This window comes from Somniosus microcephalus, chromosome 1, assembly GCF_052327205.1.
Source record: "Somniosus microcephalus isolate GS21.2 chromosome 1, FLI_Smic_1.0, whole genome shotgun sequence".
Classification (NCBI taxonomy): Eukaryota; Metazoa; Chordata; class Chondrichthyes; order Squaliformes; family Somniosidae; genus Somniosus; species Somniosus microcephalus.
The window spans coordinates 49,811,868-49,834,932 of NC_140987.1; the positions used below are offsets into that span (position 1 = coordinate 49,811,868).

Below are 23,065 nucleotides of genomic sequence, written 5' to 3' on the forward strand. Positions count from 1 at the left end.
AATACCAGGTCAGAGAAGTCTGGAGGAGGGGTGAGCTCTGGACTGTCTCTAGCTCCTGCCATAATCTGACCTCACCGTGCTATATGCTGGGTGGAAAAAGGGGGGTTGGAAATCCATTAGTAATGGGTATACTTAATCTGCAAAACGATACAAGAATTGTCCGAGTCCAGTAAAGTGTGTGTGTGGGGGGGGGGGGGGGGGGTGGGAGAGACACTAAAGTAAATGTATTCCATTCTTAGCAATTCCCACCCTTTATCAGTAGAAAAATTCAGATAAATCAAACCTAAAAAAAAATAGCTTTCTTCAAGGCACAGTTTAAAAGAAAACAGGCAAACGCTGAACATTATCACACAGGCTGCCACAGCTCACTCTGCCTTGCCGGAGTAAGCCGCCCAGTTGGATTTGTCGGCGGTATTAATATTTGATGAGATCTTGAGGGGAGGAATTTGTATGCAAATGAAATGTATGCTAATTCTGCAGCCGACAGCCCGAGGTTTTTGTGTGTGTGTGTGTGTGTGTGTGTGGGGGGGGGAAATTCCTGGATGGAGTTAAGATGGAGGACCACATCGTTGTGAGGATGTGAATGATCACAGAGCAGCTTTTTTTTTTGTAGCTTCCCCCCCTCCCCTCTCCCTTCCTCCCTTTAATTCCCCCCTCCCCTCCTCCTCCCCGTACTTATGGAGGCTCTTACAGTATTACAACATGCATAGGAAGGGCAATGGAGAGCTCCCTTTGCCGGATGGTTGGGAAGAAGCGAGAGATTACGACGGGAAAGTCTTTTATATTGATCACAACACCAAGCAGACGAGCTGGATCGACCCCCGAGACAGGTAGGAGGGCGGCTCACCACTCACGTTAACAGCGGGCCGGCCACTGACTTACTTTCCAGGCAGATCGCACTGCACTCCCCAGACAGATCACAATGTGAGGAGGATGCGAGCGCTTTTTGAACGCACCGAAACCCTTTTCATACGAATAGTTTTAACCATGATTTGCCGCGGCGAGCGCTGAACATGAGACACACAGATACCAGAATGATTTTCCCATCGAGGGGAAAAAAAACTATTTTAGTTACAAAAGTCCAGATGTTACTGAACAGTTTAAAAGAAATCCTTGTTGAATAGTTAAAAAAAGATTTCCTTGTTAAAATGAATGTACAATGTTTGCGGCCCCCATCTGTTAGTGATTTCTATATATACTTCATATCTGTACTTTTCAGTCTCAACAACAACAACTTGTATTTGTATAGCGCCTTTATAACGTAGTAAAAACGTCCCAAGGCGCTTCACAGGAATATTATTAGACAAAAAAAACTCACTTGATTTAAATGTACATTTGTCTGCCCAGATCTTTGAATGAGATGGAATAATAGTGACTTGGGGCAGTATTTTTCACTGCAACAATGAGGGTGAAAATTTGCAATACATTTTCACAACTTTTTAAAACAAATAGTTTTCGAAGGGGGACGAGCGATTTTCAAACGGACCTCAGTTGTCGAGAGTGTGAAGATGTTCTGGAAAAAGGTTTTTTTTTTGCTGTGTGCACAAGGCCGGGAAGGAGCAGGTTGAGAGGGCTTTTCACAGCTCAGACTAAAAGTCCGAGTGAAAACTGACACAAACGCAGTGTTGAAGGTGAACGAACGTGTTTTGTGTGTGGAGTGAAGTATTAAGTATTGAGTTGCAGCGGATCCCAACCTCCTTTCTTCCAGCTTTTCTTCCAGTTGTGTGGATGGAGTTCTTCTCCTCTCCCTTCCCTCCTCTTCCACTGGGCTCGGAGTCACTGTAAAAGGCAGACAAGCAGCCTTCCCGGCTGGGCAGCTTTGGCTCACATCGCCCGAGCTGAAGAGGATCGAGACTCCTCTCTGAACAAAGCCGAGCTCACCTCGTTTCCCCCCACGGCGGACAGGACAGGACGGGACAGGGCGGGAGCGGACCGGCCATACACAGGCGGCCGGACACTCTGCCCGTTCACCGGGCTGTGGCTGTGTTGTGTGAGAGGGGGGGGGATAATTCCAATCGGCGGTCCCAGGCCTCATGCTTGTTATCACTGGGCCTCCGAAGAGATGGAGGGGGAGGCAGATGGGGTTTTGCCGGCTGGAGGAGGTCGTGACTTTAGCTGAGAACGAGAGGTTGCTGTTTCCTCTCTCTCACACACACCCCGCCATATCTGAATGCTTTTGAATTTGATGGGATAAAATATATTAGTTCCAAGAAGGTTTAATTTGTCAGAAAGTTTAATTTGTCCTAAAGTTCTTGCAAACGGATTAGAAGATGTTAATCTTTGATCAAATGGATTGGCATTTTAATTTCAGTGACACCACAGTGATGGGCAGTGAATTGTCTAAAATATTTTTGTATCAGTAGCCCTTTTTGTTCCTCTGTTCAATATTGATACTGTTACTCGTTGATGGGAAGGTTTGATGCTGCGAGTTCCCTTTTACACGTCTGTCTATAAAAACCCAGAATACGCATAATGGTCTCGGAGGGCGGGGGTTGTTCATGGTTATGCAAATTGTTGCTTTAAGGCACTCGCTGGAATGCAGCGATGTCTCAGGAATGGAGAACATCTCGGTTGAATGCGAGTGACTTGGCCCCCTTCCGGCTTGCACGCTGGGCTGCCGAGTACGAGTCGTGCAACCTGTTGCACTTTGAAACTTTCCGATCCCGTTAATTGCTGTTGGAATAATTTTTTTTCAATGCAGCACTCGAGGTGTCAGAATTGACACCAATGCCGGCTTCTGTTTGTCTAATGCAAGTGCAGTAACATTGTATTTGATACAAGCAAGGAGGGGAATGGCCCGTTTCAACAACAACCACCACCTGTATTTATATAGCGCCTTTAACTAGTAAAACGTTCCAAGGCGCTTCACAGGAGTACTATAAGACAAAAAATTTGACACCGATTTCTGCATAAGCAGAAATTAGGACAGGCGACCAAAAGTTTGGTCAAAGAGGTAGGTTTTAAGGAGCGTCTTAAAGGAGGAAAGAGAGGTGGAGAGGTTTAGGGAAGGAATTCCAGAGCTTAGGGCCACCAACGGTTGAGCGATTATAATCAGGGATGCTCAAGTGGGCAGAATTAGAGGAGCGCAGATATCTGGGGGGGGGGGTGGTTGTGGGGCTGAAGGAGATTACAGACATAGCGAGGGGCGAGTCCATGGAGGGATTAGAAAACAAGGATGGGAATTTTGAAATCGAGGTGTTGCTTAACCGGGTGCCAATGTAGGTCAGCGAGCACAGGGGTGATGGGTGAACGGGACTTCAAGGCAAGAGTGAGAAGGTGAACAATTACAGTGTCAGCTGTGGCTCAGTGGTAACACTCTAGCTCTCTGAGGGAGAAAGTTGTAGCTTCAAGCCCCAGTCAAGAGACTTGAGCACCAATGTTCCCACAAATTTTTTTTTTGGTACGCGGTCCCTTTAAATTTGCTGTGCGGTTGGGCATGCCCGGTATATGTCCCAGTGGCAGCAGCTGGTGAGTGGTCTGCGTAGGACCTTCCGTACATCCATGCACCTTAGGGCGAGCATTGTTGAGCACATAATCTAGGGTGACACTTCACTGTAGTACTGAGGGAGTGCTGCACTGTCGGAGATGCCGTCTTTCAGATAAAACATCCAAACCATGGCACTATTTCGAAGAGCAGGGGAGTTACCTTGGTGCCCTGGCCAATATTTACCCCTCAACCAATATCACTAAAACAGATTATCTGGTCATTATCATATTGCTGTTTGTGGGACCTTGTTGTGCACAAATTGGCTGCCACATATCCTGCATTACAACAGTACTTCGTTGGCTGTAAATCACTTTGGGACGTCCTGAGGTTGTGAAAAGGCGTATAAATGCTAGTCTTTCTTTAAGAGCTTTGAACTGCCTGATGTGTTCTCAAGGCAGGACTCTCCTGTGTGCAGACTGATTGCAACGTCTTCACCATCTTTTAAGTGACAGCATTTTTTGAAGGGTTTTGAGCAGATTATACTTGACGTAGCAGGTTTCTCTACTTTGTCACCTTGTTGCTAAGGTCACCCGAGAGATTGATTTGATTTATTGAATTTCCCTTAGCTCAGCTTGGGGGATTGGTGCTGCTGACCAGGGCGTTAATGTGTCTGTAAGAATTTTCCAAAATCTTGACCGTGGATTTGCCCTGATGTGTCAGTAAGTAAATGCAGCATAGGGTGCGGCGCTGAGCCATACAGACTAGGAGGGGGGGTCTCCATTTCAGTGCTTGGGGAAGAGGAAAATTAACTTTAAAAAGACAGAAGAAACCTCCCATAAACCATTACAAATTGTATTGATAAGGTTCAGTTAGTTGTATTCTTAAGCTGCATTTTATACTGTCTCTGTTTTATTCTGGACTGTAGGAGATTGACCTCTGTGCGCCTGCTCCCAGTATTTACATTACTAAATCTGACACATACCATCCACAGTTGAGAGGGCAAATGTACAGTGCTGCTCTGAAATCCCTGGGAGGCATGGAGGCAAGCAAAAGCAGCTCAATTGGGGCATCTCTTTAGTTTCCCGAGATCACAGCGGGTGGCTGGTATCTGGTATTCACAGCCCTATGACAACAGCAACAACAACAACAACAATTTGCATTTATACAGTGCCTTTAATGTAGTAAAACATCCCAAGGTGCTTCATAGGAGCGTTCTCAAACAAAATTTGACACCAAGCCACATAACGAGATATTAGGACAGGTCAAAGAGGTAGGTTTTAAGGAACGTCTTAAAGGAAGAGAGACAGGTAGAGAGGCAGAGAGGTTTAGACGGGGATTTCCAGAGGTTCGGCTCTAGGCAGCTGAAGGCACGGCCGCCAATGGGGGAGTGATGAAAATTGAGGATGCGCATGAGGCCAGAATTGGAGGAGTGCTGAAATTTCGGAGGGATGAACATAAGAACATAAGAAATAGGAGCAGGAGTAGGCCATTTGGCCCTTCGAGCCTGCTCCGCCATTCAATAATATCATGGCTGATCTTCTACCTCTTCGCCACTTTCCTGCGCTATCCCCATATCCCTTGATTCCCTTAATATTCAAAAATCTATCGATCTCTATCTTGAATATAATCAACGACTGAGCCTCCACAGCCCTTTGGGGTAGAGAATTCCAAAGATTCACCGCCCTCGGAGTGAAGAAATTTCTGCTCATCTCAGTCCTAAATGGCCGACTCCTTATTCTGAGACTGTGACCCCTGGTTGTAGACTCCCCAGCCAGGGGAAACATCCCTCTGAACACCAACATTTCCCAATCTCTCACCATTTAAGAAATACTCTGCTTTTCTATTTTTCCTATCAAAGTGGATAACTTCACATTTCTCCACATTATATTCTATTTGCCATGTTCTTGCCCACTCACTTAGCCTGTCTATATCCCTCCTTGCATCCTCCTCACAACTTACATTCCCACCTAGCCTTGTATCATCAGCAAACTTGGATATATTACATTTGGTCCCCTCATCCAAATCATTGATATAGATTGTGAATAGCTGAGACCCAAGCACTGATCCTTGTGGTACCCCACTAGTTACAGCCTGCTAACCCGAAAATGACCTGTTTATTCCTACTCTCTGTTTTCTGTCCGTTAACCAATCCTCAATCCATGCTAGTATATTACCCCCAATCCCATGAGCCCTAATTTTGTTTAATAACCTCTTGTATGACACCTTAGCGAATGCCTTCTGTTTAAAAGCCAGCTTACCGGCTGCGCGGAACCTCTAGACAGCTGTGCGGCTCCGCGGTCGCGCAGCTTAAAGGAAACATTTGGTAGTAGGACTGGAGGAGGTCAAAGAGATAGGGAGGGGCTCGGCCATGGAGGGTTGGAAAACAAGGATGAGAATTTTAAAATTGAGGTGTTGCCGGACTGGGAGCCCAGTGAGCACAGGGATGATTGGTGAACGGGACTTGGTGCGAGTTAGGATACGGACAGAAGCGTTTTGGATGAGCTCAAGTTTACAGAGGCTGGCCAGGCGAGCATTGGAATAGTTGAGTCTAGGGGTAACAAAGGCATGGATGAGGGCTTCAGCAGCAGATGAGCTGAGGCAGGGCTGGAGAAAATATAGATAGGCAACAGCGTGTGGAGCATCAGTATTCCCTATCTTACTGTTCTCTTGACAGTGAATTGGGGCTTCAGTCATCTGGATTGTGTTGATGCTCTCTGGAGGGTACTTAAAACAAAAAGTTTGAACTTTTCTTTGTGTTGTGGAATTCTTACCCAGCTGTTGGCATGTACTGGAGTAGCAGACACAATAGTGAAGCATTGCACCTGTCATGCATTGGCTATGGAACAAGGTCAGGCTTCAGGTGATGGGACTGTACAGCTGCAGTCTGTTCAGCACAGCCACAATGAATGAGGTGGATCTGGCAGTGTACCAGGACGGTGCTCTGATGCAAATTATTTTTTATGGTATTGTATTTGGAATTTTGATTCCATAAACAGTAGCCATAAGGTAATTGGCAAAAGAACCAAAGGGGGATGAGAAAGCTTTTTACGCAGCAAGCTGTTATGATCTGGAACGCGCTGCCTGACAGGCTGGTGGAAGCGGATTCAGTCGTAACTTTCAAACGAGAATTGGATAAATACGTGAAAAGGAAAAATGTGCAGGGCTATGGGGAAAGAGGGGGAGTGGGACTTATTGGATTGTTCTTTCGAAGAACCAGCAAAGACACGATGGGCCAAATGGCCTCCTTTTGTGCTGTATGATTCTAGGCACATTACTTTGTTAATTAATCCAGAAAATGTCCAGAAGACAAATATTTTTCCAGAAATATTTCTACAGCCCAAAGCAACTGTCATACTGATACAACCATGTCCTGTTAAATCAGTAAGTTGTTTGATACGGGAACTAATTTATTTACTGAGAGGATGACTAAATAAGTCAAATTATGATTTTAATACATGGATTTTCATGACCTTTACTAATGTTTTGGGGATCACATTCTGTGATTAAACCTTTTTTCCTATGAAAACCAATGGCCTTGTTAATTATTCTTTAATGAAAAAAAATCAAACTGGTGATGTTTGTCATGTAGTCGACTTCTATTTCTTTATACTTTTATTTGAAATTAAAATGTGTAAAAATTTTAATTTTACATTGCTACGGTTAATTTTTATTTTGATTTAATATAATGACTACATGTAATTTTGGTTGCAAATTATTGTGTTACTCGTATAGCTTTAAAGCAAATAAAAGAAAACCTCTACCATGTTGTTTTCAGCTGGGTTTGTAGTGAAAGTATTATTCCAACGTGAGACAGCTATTGCGAGGAAACTGGTATGAAGCTTACATGTAAGCACTCTTGTTATGCCACTGACAGCAGTTAGCGACACACCTACATTTTTCAGTGGTTCCGAATACTTGGTGCTGTATGAATGGGACTACGTCCTGTCACTGAATTTCTCACTTCACTATTTCTTTTGGTCGCCACAGCAATGCTACTGGATATTAGAAGTGTGCAGTGACTCTTTTTACATTGTGATTTTCCTCTGTGGATTTACACGTGACTTTATATTAAATATGGGGTTTCCGGACTGGAGGCCTCAAATGGAGAGCCCTGACCTTTGCACAACCTTGTTCATCTTAGCTGGTGGTCAGACTTGAGAAAAATCTTGCTGTTTTAAGGAGATTGGACAGCAACTTGTGAATTTATATCAGTGGCATTAGTACAGCAGCCCCTAATGCAGTTTATATTAATAAGAACATAAGAATTAGGAGCAGAAGTCGGCCATTCGGCCCCTTGAGCCTGCTCCGCCATTCAATAAGATCATGGCTGATCATGGCTGATCATCGATCTCAACTACACTTTCCCTTTGATTCCTCTAGAGTCCAAAAATCTAGCTCAGCCTTGAATGTACTCAACGACTGAGCATCCACAGCTCTTTGGGTCAGAGAATTCCAAAGATTCACAACCCTCTGAGTGAAGAAATTTCTCCTCATCTCAATCTTAAATGGCTGACCACTTATCCTGAGACTATAACCCCTAGTTCTAGACTTTCCAGCCAGGGGAAACAATCTCTCAGCGTCTACCCTGTCAATCCTCCTCAGAATCTTATATGTTTCAATGAGATCACCTCTCATTCTTCTAAACTTCAGAGGGTATAGGCCCAATCTACTCAATCTCTCCTCACGGGACAACCCTCTCATCTATTGGTGCTGTTGGTAGCACCAATAATACTATTGGAATAGTCAATTCTAATGGAATTGATCCTAGTGACTGCCAATGTTCCCTTTAATTTTTTTTTAGCTGCTTCAAAATGCCCCGTGTGCGCGTTTTTTCTTATTTAAAAGCCAATGAGCCAGCTATGCGGGAGCTGCAGAGAGCTGCGGGGCCGCGGGGCTGCACAGCTTAAAGGGAACTCTGGTAACTGGTATTGCAGGAGCTTTGCATCAATAAATATCCAAATACACTGTACAAGTTAATGCCAGCAACACTACTGCACACTGTTTATAAGTTTTTGTTGGTGAGAATGGGGGAGGGAGGTCTCCCTTCCTGCAATGTTAATTCAAGCAGACCAGGAAGCAGCATTGAGGGAGATTTATGGAATTTGGGAGCTTGCCCGATCCCCCCACCATTACCCGGGCTAGAGATAATCTCACCCCCTACCGTGTTTTCACTATCCCCTCTGACCTTCCCCTCTCTGACCCCGAACAATCAGTCCTCAGCAAAGGCCTGAGCTTTATCCCCTTATGCCCCCATCTCAATGAATTTCGAGCTCGGCACGACGCTGAGCTCTTTTTCCGTCGCCTTCGTCTCCGTGCCCACTTCTTTGGCCAGGAGTCTTCGCCCCGCACAGCAGATCCTTTCTCCCACTTTCAGAATTCTCGTTCCACCTGCACCCCTCCCCCCGGCCTCTTACCCTCTCTAGATCTTTTCATTGCTAACTGCCGGCGTGACATGGGCGGTCTCAATTTCTCAGCTCCCCTCACTCACTCCAACCTACCTCCCTCTGAACTTGCAGCACTCCGTTCTCTCCGATCCAACCCTAACATTGTCATTAAACCTGCTGACAAGGGTGGGACCCATGAGAACGTGGATCGCTGATGATCTAGCTGGCAGCAGCATTTTATTTCTGGTTGGTGTCAAAGGTGGGAGATTCACTCCTTTTCTTATAGGAGTATATAGGAGTGTATTTGGATTTCCAGAAGGCATTCGATAAGGTGCCACATACTACACAAGATAAGAGCACATGGGTTTGGGGGTAATATATTGGCATGGATAGGGGATTGGCTATAGAAGTAAAAAAAGGTAAGTGAACACTTTTTTAAACTTATCACCAACCTTGCATACTTACCACTCCACACTTGCACCCATCACTCACCTCTACACCTTACTTCCAGGTGCCTCCGACCACCACAGACCTCCTCCACGTCTCCTCCAACCCGGCGGGGTTCTCCGAGGTCGGGAAGCCTTCACCTGTGAAGGTAAAATGGCACTAATCCCATTTTCTGCCTGTTAACTACCTGTTAACAGGCAGTTAAAAGGATTAAAAGCCTTTCCTGCCTCCAGGAGCTGGGACCCGAAGCTGCACATCCTCCCGCCTCCTGGCAAAAGGGCACAGAGGCAGGATGGGGGCGGGTTTGCCACCCGCCCCCAATTTCTCCGATTTTACGTGCTGTCCCGCCTCCATGCCCACCTCCTCGGGGCTTGGAAAATCGAGCCCATAGAGTCTGCAAAGGGATATAGACAGGTTAAGTGAATGGGCAAAAATTTGTCAGATGGAATATAATGTGGGAAAATGTGAGGTTATCCATTTTGGAAGGAAGAATGAAAAAGCAAATTATATAAATGGAGTGAGACTACAGAATGTTGCGGTACAGAGAGATCTGGGGGTCCTAGTACATGAAACACAAAAAGTTAGCATGCAGGTACAGCAAGTAATTAGGAAGGCTAATGGAATGTTGGCCTTTATTGCAAGGGGTATGGAGTATAAAAGTAGGGAGGTTTTATTGCAACTTTACAGTGCGCTGGTGAGACCACACCTGGAGTACTGCGTACAGTTTTGGTCTCCATATTTAAGGAAGGATATACTTGCATTGGAGGCAGTTCAGGGAAGGTTCACTAGGTTGATTCCTGGGATGACGGGGTTGACGTATGACTAAAGGTTGAGCAGGTTGGGCCTATACTCATTGGAGTTTAGAAGAATGCGAGGTGATCTTATTGAAACATATAAGATTCTGAGGGGGATTGACAGGGTGGATGCAGGGAGGATGTTTCCCCTAGTGGGGGTATCTAGAACTAGGGGGCATAGTTTCAGAATAAGGGGTCGCCCATTTAAGATGGAGATGAGGAGGAATTTCTCCTCTCAGAGGGTCGTGAATCTTTGGAATTCTCTACCCCAGAGAGCTGTGGAGGCGGAGTCATTGAATATATTCAAGGCGGAGATTGACAGACATTTGAACTACAAGGGAGTCAAGGGGTATGGGGAGAGGGCGGGAAAGTGGAGTTGAGGCCAAGATTGGATCAGCCATGATCTTAGTGAATGGCAGAGCAGGCTCGAGGGGCCGATTGGCCTACTCCTGCTCCTGTTTCTTATGTTCTTATGTAAACCATCCTGAAGTGTACATGTGCACAGCAAAAACAAATAGGCTACTTTTAAACTGGTGATTATTCAGTTTCTACACCGGGAAAGCAGAACCAGATTTAATAATGTAAATGGCGGGAGCTGGTTCACTGACGCCGACATCCCAGAATCCAAACTAAGTTAGCGTCAGTATTAAAGTGGCTTAAAAGCAGTACTATCTGTAACAGTCACAACGTTCTACAGTGACCAGCTAATGCTAATCTCAAGTATTATCTGTTGGATTAGACTGGGAGCACCTGAACTCAGTCCCAGCGGTGGACATTATGCACAGACTTCATCATATGTTAAGAATGCAAGAAATCCTGAATTTGAGAGCATTGTGCACATGATTGAGTCTGGTTGCAGAGATCGTTTCCTCACTCTTTTCCCCAGGATTAATGCCATTGTAATGTTGCCATGGGGTGGTTTGTTGGGAGAGTGGCATTTCAGCAGGACATTTCAACCCAGGAGTGACATCTTTCCCATTCTACCTTGTAGTGTTTTGCCATGCTTGTGTAAGGTCCAATAGGGATGAAGCCCGTGCTTTGTGCTGACTCTCAAGGCCCATGGAAGTTCAGAAGTCGGAGGTGTAGAGCTCAAGCGTGTACTGAAGAAAGTAGTGGGAACTCTGTGGATATCCTGCCAATGGCAAAATTGCATTGGTGAATCTCGAGACTGAATCAGACAACCCCAAATCCATGAGGCAGGTCTGAAGTCGGGTGAGCTTTGGCCCAGTGCAATGTAAATTAGGCTTTTGGGAGCCTGATTACAGAATGAGCTCTTTACAAGGTGGACTTCTAAAAACTGGTAGTTTGTAAAACTATGGTCATGTTCTTAGCTGAGCTGGCACGCTTACTCAATAATGAACACTGTGTTGTATATGAACGTTGTTCCTTTTTAACCTCTACTCAGTCTGAGAACACTCCCATTTCAAAAAAAATTCCACACTCTGTTTCTAAGCAGCTCTTTACCTTTAAGCCTTTTAATAGAGTGCCCTGATTATTTAAACAACAGAATTACTTCAGATAATTGAGAGTTGTTTGCATTTCTGATGCAGTACCAGGCAGATAAGCCTTGAGTTTAGTTCACAGGCAGGTTTGCGTAAAGTGACATTTCATTACGCTTACAAGTAATACAATTATAACTAATGAAATGCAGTACAGCCAACCGTGCACTGTATAAGCACTCCTTGCTTGTAGAAAAATCTGTGCGTGCTTTATAGGGTGGTCGACAAACAATGAACACCAAGCAGGAGGGTGAAAGGGAAAAAGGTTGGTTGGAGGGGCAGAAACACAGTCATCAAGAAGGGTCTAAAGGGAACTTTGGAAGGCAGAGAGGAAGGTATAAATGATAAAATTATAACATTCTAACAGGACTAGACAGACTAGATGCAGAAAGGATGTTCCCGATGGCGGGGGAGTCCAGAACCAGGGGTCACAGTCTAAGGATAAGGGGTAAGCCATTTAGGACAGAGATGAGGAGGAATTTCTTCACCCAGAGAGTGGTGAACCTGTGGAATTCTCTACCACAGAAGGCAGTTGAGGCCAACTTAGTAAATATATTCAAGAAGGAGTTAGATATATTTCTTAAGGCTAAAGGGATCAAGGGATATTGGGAGAAGGCAGGGACAGGGTACTGAATTTGGATGATCAGCCATGATCGCATTGAATGGCGGAGCAGGCTCGAGGGGCCGAATGGCCTACTCCTGCTCCTATCTTCTATGTTTCTATGTTTCTGTGTACCAAGGTGAGGTGGTGGAGGAGGGAGTTCCAGCGGGCGGGGCCATGCTGACCAAAGGAGCAGCCAACGATGGCAGAGCAGAGGGGGTGGAGAAGAACAAGTAAGCTGCGTGACAGAAGCAGAGGCTTTGTGCAAGGGCTTGCAGCTGGAGGAAATTGCCGCAACAGGGTGGACTGAGGCCGTAAAGGGATCTGAAGGTGAGTTTGGGCACGTTAACAGTCAATTTGCTGGGGCAAACCCGTCAATTCTGGCAAAGATGGGGGTGTGGACATTGAATGCAGGTAAGGATGTGGGCCACTGTGCTTTGTATAAGTTGTGGTTTGTTGAGGCCAGCAAGGAAAGCATTTGAGAAATCAAGTTTCAATGCAATACATGCTTGAATTAGGGATTCCTCAGCATAGGATGAGAGGGAAGGCCGGCGGTGGGGGTGGGGGAGGGATGTTTTAGAGGTGAAAGAATGTGATCTTAGTAATACATTGGATGTGAGGATCAAACTGAGCTCAGGATTGAGCAGTATGCTAAGTTTCCACATGTCTTGGCCTGAGGAGAGGCTGGAGTTACATAGGTTTTTGCAGGAGTCAAAGGAGTTGGCTTTGGTTTTGTTGAAATTTAGTTGGAGGAAGTTAAGGATCAGTAAGAAATTGGAGACAGTAACAACAGCCTTAGGGTTCATGGAAAAGGCATACATGTAGACGTTGATTCCATGTTTCCAGATTATATCACCAAGGGGTAGCATAGAGATGAGGAAGAGGAGATCAAAAATGGAATTTGAGGCACACGAGAAGTGATCATGTGGACACGGAGGAGAAGCTATTGGAAGCAATATAATGACTATGATGTGATGGGTAGCAGTGAAATTAACAGAGAGCAGTGCCATGGAGGTGGACCATAGAGGAGAGATGCTGGAGGAGGATGGTGTGGTTGACAATGTTGAAGGCAGTGACGAGGTCAAGGAGGATGAGAAGGAAGACAAAGTCATCATCACAAACACAGCATGAATACACCATGGTAACAGCCACAGCATGAACACTCGGTGATCACAAACACAGCATGAATACTTATGGAGCTGGAATACATTTTTAATTTAACCCTCTCCCACCTAGGGATCTTCAGCTCAAGTGGCAGTTTAGTTGGCACTCCCGCTCATGAGTCGGATGTTTGTGGGTTCCAAGCCTCACTCCAAGACTTGAGCACATATTCTAGGCTGATACCTCAATGCAATGCTGAAGAAGTACTGCATTATTAAAGATGCAAATTATTAGATGAATTTCCATGGCACGATTCGAGCAGGGGAATTCTCCTGTGACCTGGGCAACATTTCTCCCTCAACCATCACCGCCATAAGCAGATTATCTCGTTGTTAATTAATTTTCTGTTTGTGGGGCCTGATTGTGTGCAAATTGGCTGCTGAGTTACCTACATAACAACAGTGACTGCACTTCAAAAGGAATCTATTTAGTTCTAAAGGGCTTTGGGACACCATGAGTCAGTGATAAGGTACTATATAAATGCAAATTCTCACCTTCCAATATGGCTGTGATTTCAATATGTTAAATACGATCGTTAAGAATTCCTCCAATCAATAATTCCAGTAAAATCCTAAACACGTTCTTTTTGAATGTTTTCTTCTTCTTAGGCAGTCCCTCGGAACCGAGGATGACTTGCTTCCACACTAAAAGTGCGTTCTCAGGTGACTGATGAGTAAAATGCGGGACCTACAGTCTCTGTCACAGGTGGGGCAGACGGGGGTTGAAGGGGCGGGTGGGTGGGGTGCTTGGGTTGACGTGCGCTCCTTCCGCTGCTTGCGCTTGGCTTCCGCTTGCTCCCGGCGAAGAGACTCGAGGTGTTCCTTCGATGGCTTTGCGTTCCTTCTCATCCTCCTTGACCTCACCACTGCCTTCAACATTGTTTTACAATTTTTCTAAAATACTGACCGGTGGAAATCTTAATGAATAAATTTACAATCTCACTACACATGCAAACTGGGGTCAAGTCATTTTCCACGTGGGTTCCACAGTTACACACGGACCGTAACATAACTCCATCTCACTGCCAGCATTGGAAAAACTGCAAAAGAAAAGCAATGAGGCAGCTAGGAACTGTCTATTGCAGTTAGGAACTATCATTTAGGAAAACGCCAGATTCATTTAAGAAATAGCTAGTTGCTGTGATGGAAGATATGACATTCTGGAAGGATAAGATCAAATGGGTAATAGGCCCCTCTTCATTCAAACCACTATTCAAAATTAGAGAATGAAAGAAAGACTTGCATTTATATAGCACCTTTCGTGACCGCCGGACATCCCAAAGTGCTTTACAGCCAATGAAGTAGTATTTGATGTGTAGTCACTGTAGTATTGTAGGAAACACTAGCCAATTTGCGCACAGCAAGCTCCCACAAACAGCAATGTGATAATGACCATATAATCTGTTTTCTTATATGTTGATTGAGGGATAACTATTTGCCATGACACCGGGGATAACTCCCCTGCTCTACTTCGATATACAGGAAACCTTGCGATATCCGGCACCGACAGGACCGGCATGATGCCGATCTATGAAAACTTCGAGACAGACCAGCGCTAATGTTGAAGGATACGGAGGTTTTCATCTCCGTATCTGACAACAAACACTGTTGCTTAGCAACAGCTTGTAAACAGTCGGCCTGTACCTTGGAAGCGTCTCTGTAGCTTAGCAACAGCTTCAGAGAGGCTTTCCAGAGACTGACTGTTTAAAAAAATGCTAGGAGAAGAAAAAAAAAGAAAAAAAACCTAACAAAACGGCTGCTGATTTCTGCCGTTAGATCGAGGTTTCCGGCCATACAACCTCCAGATAAACCAAAGTTTCCTGTAGTGCCATGGGATCTTTTACGTCCACCTGAAAGAGCAGACGGGGCCTCGGTTTAACGTCTCACCCGAAAGACTGCACCTCCGACAGTGCAGCGCTCCCTCAGCACTGCACTGGAGTGTCAGCCTAGCTTTATGTGCTCAAGTCCCTGGAGTGGGACTTGAACCCACAACCTTCTGACTCAGGCAAGTGCTACCAACTGAGCCACAACTGACAAAATTATAAGAGGTTTTGATAAGATAGATAAGGAAAAATTATTTCTACTTTTGGATGAGGCAGTAACTTGAGGGCATAAATTTGAGATCAACAACAAAAAAATGAAAGAAGAGGTTAGCGGGGAAAAATGCAGTTGTTTGCACCTCCCGTTAGCGCCTTAAGAGGGCGCCAATTGGAGCGCAAAGCAACTAGAGGCCGGGCGCGGCGATGTTTGCGCCGCTTACAAAATTAACTAGACATTTTGCGATGGCGCTAAACACTACCGCCACGATCTCCTGCGCCGGCAGATCGTGACGTCAGTCGAGTGCGCAACGCCCCGGTAGCGCCCCGGACCGGATATTGAGTGGCGCCCCCCGCCTTACCGCCTGCCGCTAGCAACGACAGGTTGAGGGGAGCGTTTTGCAGTCAGGAAGGGACTGGGGGAGCGCTATTTAAAGGTGACCGCTTTCTGCCTTTATTTTCGGTGACATATTTGCACCACGCATTCTGAGAGAGAGAGAGACTTCTGGAGAGATTCAACGCTGTGTGAAGGAGTTTTGAGTACTGAGCAGCACTTTGCAGGTTCATTTTGATTTGCCCTTCTTTGCTTTGCCAGCGCTCTGAGGTAGCGCCTCGCTCCTCGGCCTTTGCGCCTTAAGACAGGTGTGAAGTGCCTGATTTAGCACTCCAATCACCTCCAGGGGCGATAAAAGCCAAGTTTGCTGTTGGAGGCGATAATTAGCACCAGGCGCTAAACTTTGCGCACGGCCGATAATGGCGCCCAAACGGGGCGATACTGAATTTTTCCCCCTAGGAGTTTTGTTTAACTCAGAGGTTTGTTAAGAAATCAAATGCCCTACCACAGGGTCAAAGCTAACATAGAAGGTAGGAGCAGGAGTAGGCCATTCGGCCTCGCGAGCCTGTTCTACCATTTAATGAGATCATGGCTGATCATCCAAATTCAGTACCCTGTCCCTGCCTTCTCTCCATATCCCTTGATCCCTTTAGCCTTAAGAAATATATCTAACTCCTTCTTGAATATATTTAATGAATTGGCCTCAACTGCCTTCTGTGGTAGAGAATTCCACAGGTTCACCACTCTCTGGGTGAAGAAATTCCTCCTCATCTCTGTCCTAAATGGCTTACCCCTTATTCTTAGACTGTGACCCCTGGTTCCGGACTGCCCCGCCATTGGGAACATCCTTCCTGCATCTAGTCTGTCTAGTCCTGTTAGAATTTTATAAGTTTCAATGAGATCCCTTCTCAGTCTTCTAAACTCTAGCGAATATAAGCCTAATCGACCCAATCTCTTTTCATACGTCATTCCTGCCATCCCAGGTATCAGTCTGGTGAATCTTCGCTGCACCCCCTCCATGGCAAGAACATCCTCAGATAAGGCGACCAAAACTGCACACAATACTCAAGGTGTGGTCAAAGGTCGGGTGGCGTTTAGGTCCAGATTTGGCCAACTTGGCTTCAGTAACATTCTCCAATGCTGTATTGCCATTCATGCTAGACTCAAAACAGCAACGCGAATGCCATTGGGAATTTATAAGTTAAATAGAGTAAATTAATTGCGGTCAGTTTCGACTGATTCCTGACATACAAAATGTCTGACCTCAAAATGATTGGAGGGATCATGACCCCAGCCCGATCTCCCACTGGCTCTGCCACTGCCCTACCAGAAACTGTGATAGATGCAGGATACACGATAGCTTTAAAAAGGGAACTGGAGAAATATTTGAATTTTTTTTAAGGTATGGGGAATGGACAGGGGAATGGAACTGTCATTTCTTTCAGAGAGCCAGCACAGAAACAGTGGGCACAGGCTTCAATTGTGCTGTAAAATTCTATGATCTTATGATCATTTTGCATTGTAGGTGGTTGAATTACCACAATTACTGGTACTGTTCCTGTTGAGTTTTGTCTGGTTTCTTTCCTGACTATTGTGTGCACGTGCGTGTGTGTGTTGGGCTGCTTGTCGTGCAATCAGTTTATGCCTCATCTGCTTAACTGGCTGTAGTTTGATTGTAATAAATGCCTATTAGTGTGTTTGTGTTTTCGTTAATGAAGTATAATGAAGTGAAGCCCTTGTTAAACATTATGAGTGGCCGACTCCATTACCTCCTTTCAGACCCACTGCAGAATGTTACAAGACAAACATTAGGTGAGTAGTTGAAGGCACTTTGGCTAATCCATAGCTTTATGTTCTTCAAAGAATGCCTGCCAAGCAGCCAAGTAAAATGTGTTGACTAAGGGAAACGCTAACAGTAAAGATAGTACAGTGTGATTTATGCAATGTATCTGGGACTCGTAGTAGATTATAAGCAGCGCCGTAGTCATGTGCTCAGCTGTTCTGGCTATAAAGAGTTTTATCTGCACCTACTTTTCTGCCAAGGCAACTTCAGCCCTTGAAATGAAAGGCTGGCCGGTCAGTTGCTTGGTCTGTATGGATCTGTAGACTTCAGAGTCACTGGGATACAATTACATAAGTGGCGTGATGAGGGTTGATATGTACAGCACCATTTTGCTGTTTTTTTTTATTACAATGCACTTCCTTTTATTCTGTTCATCTGTGATTATTTCTCAGTTTAATCCTTTTGATTCATGATTTGCTGTTTTCTGAACCAGTTTCTCCAGAGTGGCTTAGAAATATTGAGAAATAAGCCCTGACAAAGAATTGGGAGACATATTTGCTTGAGCTCTTGACATTAAGGACTATTGCCGTGTTTGGAATTTTAAAAAAATCCAGCGCATTAACACAAAATGAAGAAACAAAATAGTTAGCTGTTGTTTTGATCTTGGGCAAAAACGTAATACGGGAAACTCTCATTTAAACGGCACCTAAATATCCGGAATTCTCTATTAACCGGCAAAATTCTCGCTCTGAAAACAACGCCTCAATAACCGGCAATGTTGCCGAGTCCGAGTCTCCCGCGGTGGCCGAGTTAGTCAGTGGGGGTAGTTCTCCAAACTGCCACTACTCGGCCTCTTGGCACTGTCGGAAGTCGGAGCACCTCAAAAACCCTGTAACAGGAGTCTGACTCTCCCGCGCTGCCGGTAGTCTCTTCTGATCCGCCATTTTACAGGGGTACTGTGTGTCTCCCACGCTGCTGGTAGTCATTGCATTGCATTACCCTCAACTGGCAGTAATGTACTTAATCAAGCATCTTCCACCATCCATTTAACACAACATTCTGTAGGTGAGTACCCAATTACTGTATACTGCACATTTCTTGATTTTTTTTATTTTTCTTTGTTAAAAATAGCCTCGGTAGAAAACCCTCTCCGTCATCCGGAATTTTTGATAAACCGGCAACGCGCCGGTCCCGTCGGTGCCGGATACCAAAGAGTTTCCTGTACTCCTTTCACGGGTGTGGTGTTCAATATTGCTTAAGTTTTGGAGCCACCTGAGTCCTTGGAAGAACTCCAGACCTTATCTGGATACCATGTGCTGTTCTAGCTTCCCATTCACAGGAAACATATTCCTAATTTCCTAAATTTTAACTTATGTCCTTTTGCCACCACAGTGAACAATGTACTGTACCTGGATCAACTTGTTCAATTCACTTCATAATCTTGAAGACTTTAATTAGGTCACCTCAAAATTTCCTTTTTTCCAACGAGAACAGGTCCAACTGCATTTAAGAGGAGGCAGGGGCAAGTGTTAATATGACACTTCCTACTGTGTCAGGAATCTTATAAGGAAAGATTAAAGAAGTTGGACTTGTTCTCTTTGGAAAAAAGGAAATTTTGAGGTGACCTAATTAAAGTCTTCAAGATTATGAAGTGAATTGAACAAGTTGATCCAGGTACAGTACATTGTTCACTGTGGTGGCAAAAGGACATAAGTTAAAATTTAGGAAATTAGGAATAAGAAGGGAAGTCAGGTGGAACATTTTTTCATTGTGGAATTAATTTATATTTATACAGAAAGAAAGACTTGCATTTATATAGTGCCTTTCATGACCTCAGGACACCCCAAAATGCTTTACAGCCAATGAAGTACTTTTGAAGTGTAGTCGCTATGCTAATGTAGGAAATGCAGCAGTCAATTTGCGCACAACAAGGTCCCACAAACAGCTATGTGATAATGACCAGCTGCCAGTGCAGCCTTCGGTCACCTGAGGAAGAGAGTGTTTGAAGACCAGGACCTCAAACCCAGCACTAAGCTCATGGTCTACAGAGCAGTAGTGATAGCCGCCCGCCTGTATGCCTCAGAGACATGGACCATGTACAGCAGGCACCTCAAAGCACTGGAGAGGTACCACCAACGCTGCCTCCGCAAGACCTTGCAAATCCATTGGCAGGATAGGCGCACCAACGTCAGTGTTCTCGCTCAGGCCAACATCCCCAGCATCGAAGCTTTGACCACGCTCGATCAGCTCCGATGGACAGGCCACATCGTCCACATGCCTGATACGAGACTCCCAAAACAAGTGCTCTACTCGGAACTCAGACACGGCAAGAGAGCCCCAGGTGGGCAGAGGAAACGCTTTAAGGACACCCTCAAAGCCTCCTTGAAAAAGTGCAACATCCCCACCAACACCTGGGAATCCCTGGCCCAAGACCGCACAAAGTGGAGGAGAAGCATCCGGGAAGACGCCGAACACCTCGAGTCTCTTTGCCGGGAGCAAGCGGAAGCCAAGTGCAAACAGCGGAAGGAGCGCACGTCAACCCAAGCACCCCACCCACCCACCCCTTCAACCACCGTCTGCCCCACCTGTGACAGAGACTGTAGGTCCCGCATTGGACTCATCAGTCACCTAAGAACTCATTTTTAGTGTGGAAGCAAGTCATCGTCAGTTCCAAGGGACTGCCTAAGAAGAAGAGAATGACCAGTTAATCTGTTTTAGTAATGTTGGTTGAGGGATAAATAATGACCAGGATACCGGGGATAACTCCCCTGCTCTTCTTCAAATTAGTGCTTGGGATCTGAGAGGGCAGATGAGGCCCCGGTTTTACGTCTCATCCGAAAGACGGCACCTCAGAAAATTCATAAATATAATGTAAAGAAAATTGTAGTCGAGCTAGGAGGGAGAGATTAGAAAGTTTGTTCAAAGAGATGAGTCGTGAGGTTTTTAAAGTTGGAGAGAAAAGTGCAGAGGCAGCAACGTTTAGAGATACAGGACTGAGGTGAAGAGGTGGTTGTTAGATCCGTGATTCTGAGAGTATGATGTTTTTCAATAACCACACGGATGCTGTAACTTAACAATCAACAGGTATTTACTGGAGTAGGGTAGTCTCAAGACTGGGGGTACAGAGGCATGCTCAAGGCTTATATACAGGTGTGGTCACTGCTGGTACTACAGTATACAGGAGCTGTAAAAGTAGTTCTCTCTTAAAGGTACATACACTACAATTCCTCCCCTTTTAGATTAGCAGTACCCATAATATTCAAATAACAATTAACACTTTAACATGTACATTAAACAACAATAGTCCATTTATAGATTCAGTCTTTGGGGCGGCTTCCTGATCCTTTCGGGATAGCGCCTTTCCTGAGGTTCTTGTTCTTGGTGCGGAGGCGATTCTGGCCCCTTTTCGTCGGTTAGTTCATCGGTTTCCACTGCTACTGGTTCAGAGGTAGATGCTACCGGTATGTCGGGTTCACCCCCAGGTACGCGAGACATGGGGTTGACTCGTTCCTGTGACGCTAAGATCTGATCGACGTGGCGTCTCACAATGTTCTCCCCGACATCCACTGTGTACATTAATGGCCCCTGCCTTGTGCATATCGTTCCGGGTTGCCATTTCTCTGTTCGGTAGTCACGGGCCAAGACTGGTTGTCCTATGTTGAAGCTCCTTGTCAGCTTCTCATTGATGTGCTGGAATTGTTTATCCTCAACATTTCTTCGCACATTTGGTCTGAGCAAATCCAGACGAGATCTCAACCTTCGGTTAAAGAACATCATGGCCGGGGTCTGGTTGGTAACTGCATGTGTCGCGTTTCGGTAGGCTAATAAGAAATTGTCCACCTTATGCTGTAGTGGAATTTCATCGTCGCACATGGCCTTTATTGCCTTCTTAAAGGTTTGTACGAACCTCTCAGCCAATCCATTTGTGGCTGGATGATACGGGGCGGATGTGTAATGCCTTACCCCATTCCTTCTCATAAATTTTTGAAACTCTTCGGACACAAACTGTGGTCCATTATCAGAGCAAATCTGCTCTGGCAAGGCGTTCCTGGCAAATATGGTCCGTAGTACTGCAATCGTTTTCTCTGTAGTGGTTAAGGATATTTTTATCACCTCAGGCCATTTCGAATGAGCATCCACTGCTATTAAGAACATTGAGTCCATGACTGGACCAGCAAAATCAATATGCACCCGTTGCCATGGAGAGGAGGGCCACTCCCATGGGTGTTGAGGGGCATGTGGTGGTGCATTTTGGACCTTCTGGCATCCTGAGCAGCTCTTGGTTAGGTCTTTGATTTGTTGATCGATTCCCGGCCACCACACATAAGCCCTAGCAAGGCTTTTCATTTTCACTCCCCCCAGATGACCTTCATGAAGCTCATTTAGCACTCTCTCCCTTAACTTGGGTGGAATCACCACTCTGGATCCACACATCACTGTCCCCTGGCATACTGACAGCTGTTCTCTTCTGGATGAGAATGCTGGCAACAGTGAGTCGCCATGTGTTGGCCATCTCCTCACCGTCAACTCATATACCCGAGACAGTGTCGGATCATTGCGGGTCTCCTTCTCTATATCCGCGTTTGTTACTGGCAATCGTTCAATTATTGACGAATAAAATATCTCGATAGGGTCCACTGCTGGTGCTTCCTCCACAGCAGGCAGTGGCAGGCGCGATAGCCCATCAGCGTTTCCATGCTGTTTCGTGCCTTTATATTCTATTTCATATTGATTCGCCCCTAGAAACAGGGACCATCTTTGTAACCATTGTGCAGTCATCACTGGAACGCCCTTCTTAGGATTAAAGATGGAGACAAGTGGTTGGTGGTCAGTCAGCAAGGTGAACTTCTGCCCATGCAGATAGTGGTTGAATTTTTTTACTCTCCATACTAGGCTGAGGGCCTCCCTGTCAATCTGGGTGTAGTTGCGCACGGCTGAGGTTAGTGACCGAGACGCAAAGGCTACTGGCCTCTCCAACCCGTCTGGGAATTTGTGCGACAGCACCGCTCCAATACCATAGGGTGATGCATCACATGCCAAACGAATTGGTAGTGCTGGGTTGAAATGGGCCAACACCTCTTTTGATGTGATCAATTCTTTACACTTCTGGAAAGCTCGTCTACATTCGTCATTCCACTTCCATGGTACCCCTGTTTGCAGTAGGGTGTTCAGTGGGTGTAATACCGTGGACAAATTTGGTAAGAACTTATGGTAGTAGTTTACCAGCCCGAGGAACGACCTCAGTTGTGACACATTTTCCGGTGCTGGAGCCTTGACTACTGCCTCAATCTTTTCTGGGGACTTATGTCACCCCTCTTCATCGATGACGTGGCCACAATACGAGATCTGCTTCTGGAAAAACTCGCACTTGTGGTGATTAGCTCATAGCCCATATTCCTTTAATCTGGTGAGCACCTTCTCCAAGTTGGCGAGGTGATCACTGTCATTTTCGCCCGTGACCAGGATGTCATCCAAATAACACTGGGTCCCTGGAATCCCTTGCAGGACTTGATCCATCGCCCTTTGCCAAATAACCGAAGCCGATGCTACCCCGAACACCAGCCGGTTGTATTGATAGAGACCTTTATGAGTGTTGATCG

At 45.5% G+C, this 23,065-nt stretch overlaps 1 protein-coding gene across 3 annotated transcripts in view; it reads left to right on the plus strand.

The window, feature by feature from the left end:
- The first annotated feature begins 365 nt into the window (after positions 1-365).
- The window catches only part of LOC147124049 (protein WWC2-like), a 276,343-nt gene continuing 253,643 nt past the window's right edge, over positions 366-23,065 (plus strand). For 2 of the 3 annotated variants that reach the window (XM_085979512.1, XM_085979446.1), the window contains exon 1: positions 367-830. In XM_085979512.1, coding sequence (XP_085835638.1) covers positions 703-830 — 128 coding nt within the window. In that variant the 5' untranslated portion in view covers positions 367-702. Of the gene's footprint in view, positions 831-23,065 lie in introns of all 3 variants that reach the window. The other variant, XM_085979385.1, reaches the window with a different exon arrangement.